Source organism: Myotis nattereri (genome assembly GCF_964212035.1).
Source record: "Myotis nattereri genome assembly, chromosome: 16".
Classification (NCBI taxonomy): Eukaryota; Metazoa; Chordata; class Mammalia; order Chiroptera; family Vespertilionidae; genus Myotis; species Myotis nattereri.
In genome coordinates this window covers 21457187-21471433 of record NC_138091.1, presented here as the reverse complement: position 1 = coordinate 21471433, position 14247 = coordinate 21457187, and the positions used below count along the sequence as shown (strand labels likewise).

At 41.1% G+C, this 14247-nt stretch overlaps 1 protein-coding gene across 1 annotated transcript in view; it reads right to left on the bottom strand.

Annotated features, from left to right (window-relative positions):
* Nucleotides 1-10705: 10705 nt before the first annotated feature.
* The window catches only part of METTL16 (methyltransferase 16, RNA N6-adenosine), a 66767-nt gene continuing 63225 nt past the window's right edge, over nt 10706-14247 (bottom strand). The window contains exons 9-10 of the mRNA XM_081109364.1: nt 12335-12511; nt 10706-12213 (exon numbers count right to left, since the gene is read on the bottom strand). Of these exons, the coding sequence (XP_080965490.1) occupies nt 11599-12213; nt 12335-12511 (792 nt within the window). The 3' untranslated portion in view covers nt 10706-11598. The remainder of the gene's footprint in view (nt 12214-12334; nt 12512-14247) is intronic.

The window sequence follows — 14247 nt, the reverse complement described above, 5'->3', positions numbered from 1 at the left end:
TACTCATTTTAGAAGGTTAGGGTCCCCAATAATCATATTTTTTGTAAGAAGGAATAAGAAAACTAAGTGGATTCCAAGTAGGGTTAGCCAGCTGAACCTGACTCCTGAAAAGCCTACCCTGAATGATGACCAGGGTTTTGAATTACTTTAATAGAGGTGAATCCTATAGAGTACTCATCCAATCATCAATGAAGTGGGCTCTCCAGAGCCCGAAGTTTCCATCTAAGTCTTTATCTACCATCCTCCACTCCTCGTGAGTTGTCAAAGGACTTCTCCTGAACCTACGAAACAGGTACGATCAAGTTCCACCTTGCCATTCATGTACTTTCCCCTCTTCATTGCCTCACACGTGTCACAGCTAGAAGAGTTGAGATCACCGAGTCCAAACTCCCAAGAGAAGGTATCCAAGGTCTCAAAGCTGCTTAGTGTCAGCTGGGATGAGAGGTGGCCTGGTTCTCCTTTGACTGTGTGAAACAGGCCAGCTGGGGTAGTGAGTCCAGGGTCCTGAAGACCTCACAGAAATGGATGGCGGTAGGGAAATAACCTCTTCCTTCCAGGCTGAGGACAGGAATCCTCATTAACTCTGCTCAGTGGTGCTCAATAAACAAGCTTAGCAAATGACTGAGAAGGCAAAGCAGAGGATCTCAGAGGACACTGCACTGCCTCAGGCCACTCTGAGGAATTAGGAGTTTCTAACTGGGCCTGGGTAGGCAGGGATACTTCAGGGGGAGCTGGCCTAAAAAGGTGACTCGGGGAAGGGGCAGATTTTTATCCAGGCAACCGCCCTGGGTGTGGACACTGAGTAATAAGGAAAGATATGCAGCTCAAAAGCAAAAAGGGAGGAGCCAGCACTATGAGCTTTTCTGAGAAACCAGAGAGGCTAGCGGCCACTATGCAGCCAGAGACTTAGGATGTGGATGACTTAGGAAGGAGGAAGCTGATAAAGTGGAAAAAGGCACAAGGGAAAGGATGAGGGCTTCAGTTAGTCCTCTGGCGGGGTTCGGGGAAGGAAGTTGTGGCTTTAGAGTAAACTAATTCAGGTTATGGAGTGAGACTGGACCAAGTGAGTAGAGAAAGGTAAAGTCTTCAAATTGAGTTAAGAGCCAGCTGGATCAGTTAGGGTGGGGGATGTTGATGATAGAGAAGGCCCCTCCCAGGGTACAGGGCTGGAATGCAATCAGTGCCCCCCCAGAAAGGACTAAGTTCTACTGTCCCAGCAATCCAAGCTCATACCTAAAAGCAAGGCTGCAGGATCAAGTCTTTAAAACCCAAGAGATCAGCTGCCTGCACTCTACCTGATGCCCTTTCAGAAGACTATACAAGGTCCAGAGCAGTGGCCTGAATAGACTGCCTAGACTAGATCCAGGGCTCAGCTCCATGCCTGCAACCAGAATTCTTACCAAGGCCCCTGGGCCCACTGGGAGAGTGTATACTGGGCAGCGCTAGGGATACTCCAGGACACTCCAGGAGCCACATGTCAGCCTGTGCCTCTCCCACCCCTCCAGGCTGGGGCTGGGATAGTATATCCACTCAGCCTCACAGTGCTCAAGTCCCATATCCATCAGAGACACCTCAGATGGCAGTGCGGGAGCTGACCAGTCATCTTTCTAATGTGTTACTCTGTGATAACTCTCAACCATTTGTTAAACAGGTCCTTAAACCTCAAACCATAAACCAACATCAAGTCTTAAATGTAAAAAATAATGCCCAAAAGAGCCATAATATAATATAGGCAGACATTTTTGTTGCTCCTAGGGTGAAGGAGGTGTCTACGCATAAAGGCAAACAAAGGAAATATAAAGGGACAGCCTGACATATTTGATTACATAAACCCTCTAAAAGCTCCTTAACTGTAAAAACAAACAAAATCACCATAAATAAAAGGAAAAGGTTAATGATAAAATGGAGGAAAATATTGGTAAGATGTGCCTTTGCAATTCAATAAAAAGAACACCTGGATAGAAAAATGAACACAGAACATAATTTAAAATTTATAAAACAATATATGAAATAATATATACAACATAAATATGTGTAAATATATGAAAATGTTTGACCTTGCCAGTAACACAATAAAATTAAAACAATGAAAATATTCTCGCCTATATATTAAAAGGGTTTCTAAAAATTAGTCTGCTATCAAACGTGTGGTAAAGACAAGCACTTATAAAAATGTAAACTAGTACAACCTTTTTAGTGAGCAAATTAGCAAAATATATAAAGAACCTTTAAAAGCCTGGCCGGCATGGCTCAGTGGTTGCACGTTGACCTATGAACCAGGAGGTCATGGTTCCATTCCCAGTCAGGGCACAGGCCCGGGTTGAGGGCTCGATCCCCAGTAGAGGGTGTGCAGGAGGCAGCCAATCCATGATTCTCTCTCATCACTGATGTTTCTCTCGCTCCCCCTCTCCCTTCTTCTCTAAAATCAATAAAAAAATATATGTATATTTTTAAAAGAGCCTTTAAAAGAGTCATATCCTCTGCTTCAGTGATTCTTTTTTTTTAAAAAAAACATTTTTAATGGATTTTTAGAGGCAAGGGAGAGAGAAACATCGATGTGAGAGCGAGACATTGATTGGCTGTCTCATTCATGCCCTACTGGGAACTGAGCCCAAAACCTGGGCATGAGCCCTGACCCGGAATTGGACAGGCAACCCTCCAGTGCAGGGAACAATGCCCAACCAACTGAGCCACACTGGCCAGGGCTGCTTCAGTGATTCTTACATAAACTTATATTAAAGCAATAAGTAAATAAATATTTGTATAAAGATATTCACTAAAGCATTATTTACAATAGTGAAAAGCAGGAAACCTAAATTTCCAACAAGAAACAACTGGTTTAGTGAAGTAACACTCAGAATACGGCATATAAAGAAAACAAGGTTGTCAAGAAACCAAAATATTAACGATGATTGTCTTTGGGCAGTGTGATTACTGGTAATATTTATTTTCACAAGTTTTCTGACACAGACTAATTTTATAATTAGCAAATGTTATGTTTGCTAAATGCAAAAATTATGAAACAGTAATATACAATATGATCCCACATTTACTATTTAAAAATATATACATATATAAAAATACTAAGATAGGTAAAATGTAAAATAATTCCATTTGAGTAATGGAATTGTAAATCTTTATTCATTGTTTTATAAATTTTGTATAGTGACAATGCATTACTTTTGTAAAATGAAATTATGTCAAAGGGGAAAAAAGTTTTCCTGTGTTTTATCAGGAAAGGACTCATACTTTTTTTTTAATCCTCACCTGCGGATATGCTTTTATTGATTTTAAATGTGTGGTTTTTTTAACCCATTTTAGGGCATAAGTGTCTGTAGACTCAAGCAGCAGACCTTCCCCACACATCACGTGTGTCTAAAAAAATAATAAAAAAATTTCCCTAAGTGACAGCCCTAACTTTAAAATCATTTTTCATGAGAATTTTCAGCTGGATAGAAAAATGAACACAGAACATAATTTGACCTTGGTCATATTTTCTATCCAAGAACACCCAAATTGTAATATATTTATTTTTATAATATTCATTGAAAATCGATTTTTTAAATTAAATTCAAAATATTGTGGCATGTGGGGATGGTTTTCCTTTTGGACGTGTGGCAGTTAACATTATTGATTTCAAAGAAAGGAATGGAGAAGGAGAGAGACAGAAACATCAATAATGAGAGAGAATCATCGATTGGCTATCTCTTGCACACCCCCCACTGGAGATCGAGCCTGCAACGCAGGCATGTGCCCTGACGGCTAAACTGTGACTTCCTGGTTCATAGGTCAACGCTCAACCACTGTTTTTACTGATTTGAGAGAGAAAAAGGAGAGAGAGTGAGAGAGGAACATTGATCGGTTGCCTCCCATATGTGCCCCAACTGGGGATCAAACCCATAACTTAGGTATGTGTCCTGACTGGAAATCGAACCTGAAACCTTTTGGTGTACAGGACAATGCTCCAACCAACTGAACTACCTGGCCAGGGGCTCATACTTCTTGTTCTCAACTAACCTGACCTATTGCTGTGGGTCTACTTCCCATACTAGTCTTTATTCTGAAAGCTGTCCCATTTTACCCCCAAAAGCAGATTTCATCTCCCCCCTCAAACCTATCTAACTCTTATCTTTCTGATGCTTAGCTCTGAAGTTTCCCCACTGATTTTAGAGAGAGTGAAAACTCTAAAAAAAAGGAGGGCGGGCAGGAACTAGAGTCCAGTAGTTGAAGTAAATGAGAATTGGGACAGTGAAGGCTGCAAATATTTATAGTTCTAACACCTGCTGGTAGAGAAGGTCACACACTAGCTTTTCCTAAAATACTGAATTAAGATTTACAATTAGGTAAATTTCTCACAAACCTGATTTCTGACTTCCCTCAAAGAAATGAAAAGATCCAGGGGAGGTAAGAGATCAATCAAAGGACTTATACATGCATATAATCATAACCAATGGACACAGACACTAAGGGGGTGAGGACATGTGCTGGGGGTGGGGGTGGCCAGGGGGAAGTCAATGGAGGGAAAAGGAGACATATGTAATACTATATGTAATACTTTAAACAATATATATATAGTTTCAAATACACACACACACACACACACACACACACATTCCAAATAAAATAAAATAAAGAAATGGAAAGATCCAACAACACTGGGTACCTATTTTTACATGGCAATAACCAACAGGAACTGAATAAAAGCTACTTCCTTTTAGTCAGAGCATGAGCTATCCCTTGTTGCCTGGCCCCTGGGGTAGAAGATGAGGAAGTACTGTACTTCCCTTTGTGAACGAAAAAGTCCTTATTAGTGCTCATCTAGGTCACTGAAACACTGAAATACAGGCCAGAGTTTGGTCCATAATGCCCACTTTGGCTCTCAAGGCAGGAATCCTGGACAAGCAAGTTGGAATTGAGGATCCTGTCGGACCAGACTAGAAACCCCCCTTTCCCAGCCAATTTATGGGAGCAGGCCTGCCTCACCCAGGCCCCGGCCCCGGCCCGGCCCGGCCCAGCAGTGCTCTCTGGATGGCCTTCCCTTTTGGACAGCAGCAGCAGCACATTTCCCTAGGGGCTGACGGGCTGCGAGAGCCAGCCAAGTCTCCCAGCTGAGAATTTCCTGGCTCTGGTTTCTAGACTCCCAGGCCACACTCCCTGAGCGGCTCCACCAGATGGCAGGCAGCCTTTTTTCTTCAGATTTGGAGTTCACTCACCCTACCTGGGGAAGACGACTTGCTATTTTTCTGACAATTACTACCCTCCCCAGCAAGATTAAAAAGCACATCAGTTCTGTGTTCTGCATGTGAAATATTTAGTGCTGTCTACTAAAAATATTTAAAAAATCCTTCTTCACTTATTATACAATTAGGTATTGTCTAGGAGTCATTACCTAATTATCAGTTATTTAGTTATTTTACATTGATTCTGATCCAACATGTACATGCGCTAGAATTTTATTTTGTGGTTTCACTAACTACTTAATTATCTGCACGACTGCCAAATACAAAATTCTATGGAAATTTGGTAGCATAAATTAAGAACTAATCACAAGTCATTTCACTTAGTAAATCTTGCTCATTGATCATAGGCTGGAAAATAATATAACCTCAAAGGGCAAAACAGTGAGAATGGGTAAGAGATGCTTTTTGTCTATTCCCTGTCAAATAATTGACGTCTCCTTCCCTAGAGGTGGGTCAAATTATTTCCAAGTCTTGAGATCTGTTATCCTGAATCTTTGGACCTGAGTTCAAATACCATTTTTTTTACTTAGCTTTGTGAATAAATTTAGGACAAGTCGCTTTAAGTTCTCTGAGCTTCCCTTTCTTTTAAAGCTATCACACAAGGACACCATACCATTTTGCAGGGTTACTAAATGATACAATTTATATAAAGACGACCAATCAATATTGTTCACTTCTGCAGTGCATGGAAGCTTCACTTTTGCTTTTGTTCAAAAAGTGACAGTCTACACCTGCAATTTTATACTTGAGGCCTTGGGACTTTTCACTGGAGTTACTGGAAGATTTTCTGACTAGAAATTGAAAACTCAAAGAATACCAAGAAATGAACAAGTTGACAAGCCCACTCTTTGTTTGCCCTTCCAGATGTTTTCGTACTTCTCTCACTGAACTGCTGCTGTAACTCTGGGAAGCAAGAATTCCTCATCTTTTGAATGAGGAAGCCAAGGCTTAGTGAAATTGACTTATCCTGTAAGTGGAACTGGAATGTAAACTGAGGCGGGTGAACGGTGATGCCTGTGCTCTTTTGTTTTTCATTCCCTTAGGGTGGCTAAAAAGCCTAGGATTTAAACATCCTTTGCCCTCTTTAGAACAGCATATACAAACAAGCCAATTATGCCAAGTTCACTCACACTTTCTAGTTCATTCCTTCTTATCTCATTTCCCTGGCTCTTCCATTTCCCAGAGGAGAGCCCAGGGTCTCTGATATTTTTGCAGCAGCTGAGATAGGCGGGTAGGCTATACCTCAGAGGGCATTTGGCGGTGTAAGGCCTTCACTCAGTCACAACATAGTCCCTGGAGTAAAAGCATATCCTCCAAAAGGCAGCATTAGCTGTTCCAACCAGCAATTAAAATAATAAACTGCTGTTTTAGTCATTTGGGTGAGTCACAGCAGAGGATCTGAATGCCTTTACAGAGCAGAGTGGGAACTCTCTGGCATGTATGTGAGGCCCTGCTGCTAGCGGGGTGAGACCCATGTAGGGCTAATACTGTGCTGGCACGAGCACCAAGAGATTTGTACAGGGGAGCATTAGAAAGGTTTGGGACCTTGAATGCCCTGCTCCAGGAGGCAGAAGCCAATTTATTCTACTAGCAAGCCGCCTCTGAGTTTTACTGAGGTAACTGCCCATTCAGCAAATCCAATCTCCCAAGCACCAACTTTCCTAAAAAATGTGGCCAAGTCCCTTTCCTAGGGTACTTCCTGGATGGCTATAAAACTGCTGTTATCTTTGAGACTTTCCTACTCCCAGAGGGCTCTTCAGTTTTCCAAAATGGGCCTTCTTCCTCCTAATGTGCAGATCTATTTGTTGGGTGGCCAGCCAGAACATCTGATCCTGTGCCATAAAAATAAGGGTGGATGGAACTTCTTCTTGAGCCCACACAGACCCCAGGGTTAGTAATATACATGTTCTACACAGAAACAGCCCTTGTGGGAAAGAAGGCCCAGCTAACCTATAAAATACATACCAACACAGAGCCAACTGTGCCATCTATTGATGTAAACAACACGTTACATGCATGCTAGTCAGCCAGCCAGATAAACCAAAAGAATGAAGACAAAAGAACATTGAAAACAGTTTCTTTCTTAGAACTCTCTGTATTACCCTTCATATAACATAAGGCTTTTGAAAAGTTACTGTTTAAGCTCACTAACCATTCCCCTGTAGCACCCTAATTAACTAGATATCAAGTTTGATCCAAAGGACTGATCCTACTTGGATATATTCTAGAGTAGCAGGACAGATGGAAAGAAAAACAGTCAACTGTGACCATAAACATAAAAAGGTTGAAAAATTATGTCCAGATAAAAAGACCATAGGGTAATAGATTTTTTTCTTCTTTCTACTTTTATTTTTCAAATTTTATTTACATAAAAATATTTATCTGGGTAACAAATGGGTATTTCAAGATAATACCAAACGCACAATTTAATCCATTCCCACAGTGCAGTGAAGGTGCTTGAATGAAAAAAGGGCCAAAGGTGCCCCCGTGTGGCCACAGAGGAAAATGCTGTAGTTTAAAATGCTACTACGTTTTTTTTTTTTTTAGTTGATTTGAGAGAGAGGAAGGGAAAGGGACAGAGAGTTAGAAACATCAATGATGAGAGAGAATCATTGATCAATTGATCGGCCCTCTCCTGCATGCCCCCTACTGGGGATCAAGCCCACAACCCGGGCATGTGCCCTGACCAGGAATCGAACCGTGACCTCCTGGTTCATAGGTCAGTGCTCAACCACTGAGCCACGCCAGCTGGGCGCTACTACCCCTTTTTAAGAGGCCTTGGGTTTTCCATCTTTTCCACACCTTGCAGTTGTATTACTTGTAGAAGTTGGTGTAATCACATCATAAGCTTTGAATTATATCAAGAGGAGAGATTTCGTTTTATATATATATATTCACACACACACTGAAGTTTTAAGTAATCAATATGAACCCTTAAAATTAGTGGAAAATCTACCACAGAGATGCCAACTCTGCTAGGACATGGAGCATTGCTCTGGTAAGTGAAAAATCAGGCAAGGATGTGGGGTCAGGGAAGCAAACTGTTGGAAGCAAAACAGATTCCAAAGAACAAAAGCAGCTTTAGTCCTCCTTGGAAAACAAGTTCAGCTTCTGTTACCATTTGAGTTATAGGAGATCAGAAGCCAGTGCCAGGGACCAGAATAGAATTTAAGATCATACCACAAAGATTTAATTCCATACCAATCCATCAATATGAACGTGACCTTCAGACATTTAAGGCAAGTATCATTCAACACGATACATGGGTCAATAACCTTTTTTTAAAAAATGTTTTTTATTGATTTTGTTAGAGAGGAAAGGAGAGAGAGAGAGAGAAACATCAGAATGGCTGCCTCCCACATGCACCAGGACCAGGGAATCAAGCCCACAACATGAGCATGTGCCCTGACTGGGAATTGAACTGGCGACCTTTCAGTGCACAAGACAAAGCTCAACCAACTGAGCTACCCAGTCAGGGCAATCACCTATTTGTTTAAAGAAAATAAATTGCTCTTTCCCCTATACCAAAGTTATATGCTATCACATCACATATCACACAATTATAAAGTACATGCATACCTAAAGAATTTTTAGATGTCTTTTAAAAATGTTTTCAATGGCCCAGCCAGCATGGCTCAGTGGTTGAGTGTCAACCTATGAATAGGAAGTCATGGTTCAATTCCCGGTCAGGGCACATGCCCAGGTGGTGGGCTCAATTCCCAGTGTGGGGCGTGCAGGAGGCAGCCGATCAATGATTCTCTCTCATCACTGATGTTTCTATCTCTCTCTCCCTCTCCCTTCCTCTCTGAAATCAATAAAAATATATTTTAAAAAATGTTTTCAATGTTCTCATTAGATATCCAAATGCAAAGAAGACACAGCTCTAGCAGTGGAAGCTTCCCTTGTCACATATCTTTTAAACTCTAAGTGCATTGACAACACCTATAAAACCTCCTCCATGACACAAAGCCTTAAACTTGGGACAATGAAACTTGCACACATCTTTGGTGCCTCCAGTTACATAGCTTATTCTCTGGGAATCTCTAAGTACTAGATCTAAACAAAGCCTAATACTGTGCCTGAAATATATTTTGATCAGGCAAGGAGTATAAATAAATGCACTACTGTTATAACATGGAAAAATACAAGGTATAAAATGAAAAAAGCGTAATATAAAACTAAATACACAGCATGAGTACAACCCAAGTTAAGCCCAATCACACACCCCATCTACAGAAAGAGAGACTAGAAGGAAACACTAAACACCATTAGTGGTTGTGTTTGAGAAGGCTGAGACTCGGAGTGACTTTGTTGCCGTTTTCTTTCACTTTTCCAAATCTTTAATGAGCACATGCTAGATTCTTTTTTTTAATGACACAAACAAGCAAAAAATAAATACTTATTGGCCACTAGTTGCCTCCTAACTCAATTACCCTAAAATTCTATCAAGACAGAAATTTACCTTGGTTTGGGTCTGGCATATGATTCAAATGTGTCGTCAGAGGTCAATACAGCAGGCTGGTGTGGGTGAGCACAGGAGATTATTGGACCAGAGGAATCCAAGGCTATGCATTAAATCTTGGTTCTGTGTGACCCTAGGCCAAGACTGGTCTCCTCAACCTGTCAAATGAGAGGTTGGACTAGAACAGTGGTTCCTAATCCTGAGTGGGTTACTGACTGCTCTAAGTCAGGAACCCTTCTTTCCAGGAACAAAACGAAACAAAACACATATGCTCACAGAGCTTTTAAAAACAACCCAGGCTTGGCCGGCATGGCTCAGTGATTGAGTGTCAACCTATGAATGAGGAGGTCATAGTTCAATTCCCTTCCTCTCCGACATCAATAAAATTATATTAAATTTTTTTTTAATAAAATAAAAACAACCCAGGAGGTTTATGGATTCTCTTGAGGCTCACAGACCAGGTTAAGAACACTGATGGGTTACTATGTTATCTTCTGCAGCTGTTTCCATCGCTACAGGCAGGTATAACATAATCCTATTTTCATTTCCTGTATCTTCACTGAGGGCCTGGCCTAGCTACTGGCAAATATGCCAAGGTCATCAGTATTCTGCCCTAACCAATAGCCAGCTTTCTAAAGTGTGGCTTAACTATTCTGCTCCGGTCTTCTTTGTAGGTAACAAGGGACTCTGTCTGGCACCATACTCAAAAAAATTCAGTCTAAATAGAATACCAGGCTGCTGAAAGTGAAGCTCAGCAGAGAGTAACCAAAACACCAAGAGAACAAAAAATGAGACTCCTTTTCCAGAGGCATTCCTGCTGAACCCTGACATTCCAATTAGAAACATGTTTTAAGAACATGGTTATCGTGGCCTCAGAATTCTCCTATGCTAACAGGTAGGTAAATACAGAGGGGATTACTAAGGAACCAACACCAAAGTAGTAACTGATCAGCTACAACTGATCTGCCAATAGATGAGAATTTAAGCAACATAACTATCTTGCTCCATTTCTTATTTTTATCATCATTCACCCATTCAAACTCAAGAGTATATTTCCCCAACCCCAGGATTCAAACAGGATGGACAGTTTTCAATTCAGAATTACTCTTATATTAAAAACAAAACAAAGCTCCATTTCAAATGTCATATACTAGTAAAACTACTACAAACAGTACTTTCAACAGGTTGGAGGTAAGGGTATGGCTTCATTCTGTTGTGTCTCAGTCACTCATATCTGGGAGTTTTGATTACCTAATTGTTTCTGGAATAAGCAACATCAAAATGGACATGAGTCAGGAATGTGACGTTTCCAGGCACTCCCCAGATCAGCCCCTCTTCTGGCATTACTAAGCTTCCTCTCCCTGACTCTCCCACCATCTACCATCAGGCCAGTTCTTTTCCTAGGACTGACTCAGGGGCAGTCAATCATATGTACCCAGAGAAAGTCTTCAGTCTTCAAGGTGACACTAGAAGAGGGCACCGAGCCTATCTGCCCAGGTGTACTGCCTCCATTTGGAGGATGAGAAAGCAGGATGCCCTGTACAGTTCTGACCCAGACCAGGTTCCAAAATTAATCCTTTTAGCCTCAGAGAAGCAGTCTAAAGCTAAGGTAATCAGTTTAATTCAGGTTTAAATCCATTATGAGTGTTCTGATGGCTTTTTTTTGATGCTGATAATCACAATTCTTCCTCCTGAACTACCATACTACAATGCCCTGTAACTTAAAAAAAGGGGATTGGGGGGAGGTCTAAAAATGAATTAATTTGTTTTTGTTTTTAAAGGTAATTCCAAATAATGCTACCAACAGACCCATGGTAGAATTCCTCTTGCCACCCCACAGGCCACTCCAAGCAAGCTGCTTCATAGAACTTTTCCAACTGTGCAAGAAGTTTGGAGTTAACTGGCAACAAGCCTGAAAATCTGGTTACGTATATAGGTACAAAGCTGGTTCATCAAATCCCTGTTCTGACCCTCAACCCAGTGCATTTCAACTAGGGCATCATCTACCTCCTTCTTAATGTTTATCAAACACTTGAAAAGGTAATGTCCAGCCACTCCTTGGAGAGGGTGCTCTTTTTCAGACACTGGGTTGATGAGCTGCTCAGAAGCCTCTCGGTCCTGGGCTCCATTGCTAGAGCCTTTACAACTTTCCAAGACCTCCATGTCTCCCTTTTCCTCACTCCTTTCATCCTCCATGGGTCCTGGGTTTCCTTCCTGGAAAAGCGAATCCTGGACTGGGCCATGGCCCTCAACAATGGCTGACTCGCCTTCCTGTAGAGCAGGCCCACTCTCTGGGGGGCCCTGGGCCAAATCTTGGCTACTGCCAGACTCTTCGGGGGTGAACTTTTTCTCTTCCAAGGCTTGGATGACATCCTCAGGAGCTCGAGGAACTTCTCTCAATTGTCTCACTCGTTCTCTTTTCTTTCTCCTTAAATGAATCCAGGAGTTTTCTATGGCTGTTAGGAAAAGGCTAACTTCCCCCTTTCCACAAGGAACTCGTTTATGCTGGACCTATTTGGAGGAAAAAACAGAATTTTATAGGAAATCACCCTCAAAACATTCCCCCCCCCCTTTTTTAAAGGAAAATAAAATAAAAGATATAAGTACTTCTTCAATGTATATAACCAGGTACCTTAAGATCAGTGAGAATTTTTTCAATCCATGTCGTCACAACTACTATGCCTTCTTCCACTGTCCCTGAGCCCAAAGTTGATGCTTTGAGGGATAATTCTTTCATCACAGACTCCAACACTACAAATGTGATGGGTTTCCTCGGCTTCTCTAATTTTCTTCGCTTACTTGGTGGTGACTAAAAGAAAAAGGAGTGGGAAAAGAGGGGAAAGTTACAGAAATAATTTAATGCATTATAATGAACTCAGGGAAATTTCCATGACTTCTATCAATCATAGAGCACTCAAAACACAAAGGCTTTTCTTTGGCATGTTTGTTATTTTTTTTAATTAATCCTCACCCAATGCTATGTTTCTATTGATTTTTAGAAAGACATTAAGGGAGAGAGACAGAGAGAGACAAACATCAATGTGAGAGAGAAACACCAAACGGTTGTTTCCTCACATGCCCCAACTGCGGATCAAACCGAAACCTTTTGGTGTACAGGATGACATCCAACCAACAGAGCCACCTGGCTAGGGCTGCATGTTTATTTTTAATACTTAAAATAGGTTTAACACCACCTCATTTTACAGAAGGGAAAACTAAGACAGAGAGGCTACATAACCAGCTCAAGGTCACATAGGTAGTAACTGCAAAGTTAGGATGTGAACCCAAACCCAGGTTCCTTCTGCTGCCATACCATGCTTCTGGCGATCAGTACATAACAACTCCTCTAATAAGTAAATATCCTTAATCTACTTGCTGCGCCCCAGATGGGCCTGTATGATTATTTCCTTCCAGGCAACTCAAAGGCCCTGGAGGCACTGTGTTCTTTTCTATAAAGAACTGCATGGCTTAAAAGCACCAACTTGTAGTCTGATAACCACAATTCTTCCTCCTGAACTACCATATTTGTTTAAACTTGCTGAGGCTTGAAAGAAAGAAGCTGGTGAGGCACAGCTTGTGAGATCACATGCTAGAAATGACCAGTGTACCAGGATCACATGGGCAGAAGAGAAGGACTAGTGAATTTTGTCTAATGTTCAAGCCAATCCAGTGACCAACTAAGCACTGCCTCTTAGCTGGGGAGAGGGGACACCAGTTCAGATGAGAACAGTGGATTTGAAAGCTGGTTCATCTTCCTGTTTCAAGCATGGAAAGTGAATTATACTCTACCCACTAGAGGGACTCAAGTTCCATTTTATAAGCCAAAAGACACGGCTAGGAATTATTTCTTTAAAGTAAATACTTACTAAATGTTTTTTTAAATGACCCTGCTAAGACCAGATATATTATGGGCACTTTATTTTAAGAGACAGACTCCTACTTGTAGACAAAATTTTTCAAAACTTTAGAAAAATTAAGATAATTCTAAGGTCATGGTAAAAATAAACAGGTGAGGAGTATAAGGAAAAAGGCTAAAAAAGAAACACCTAGTTTAGCTTTGCAGATCTTTTCCTACAAAAAGGAGTCCCTGATAATTATGCTGCTAACTTCAATTCTACCTAGAAACAGTGACAGAGCACATGCATATACACACACAGAAAGGCCTAAGTATTGGGTGAGGTCTTATAAGAACTAACCAGCAACACCATACCCCATACATAAACAAAATAAGCAGTTTATTCTATGCTATAAAACTACTAGACAGCATTTGTAAGTAACAGTCTGTATTTTTCTCTATTATTCAATCATCCAGCATAAGAAACATAATTTCTAGTCTATGGAGAACCTAACACTTTGCACTAAGGAACTTAAAATATGATTATTAAACTCGGGAGGAAGAAAAATGGTGTGTAGGAGGATGAGGCACAAGAATCTGATTCTGTAACAAAATAAACAAACGGAAATGGACTCACAGATACAGGGAACAGACTGATGGTTGCCAGAGGGAAGGGGGGTTAGAGACTGGTGAAAAAGGTGAAAGGATTA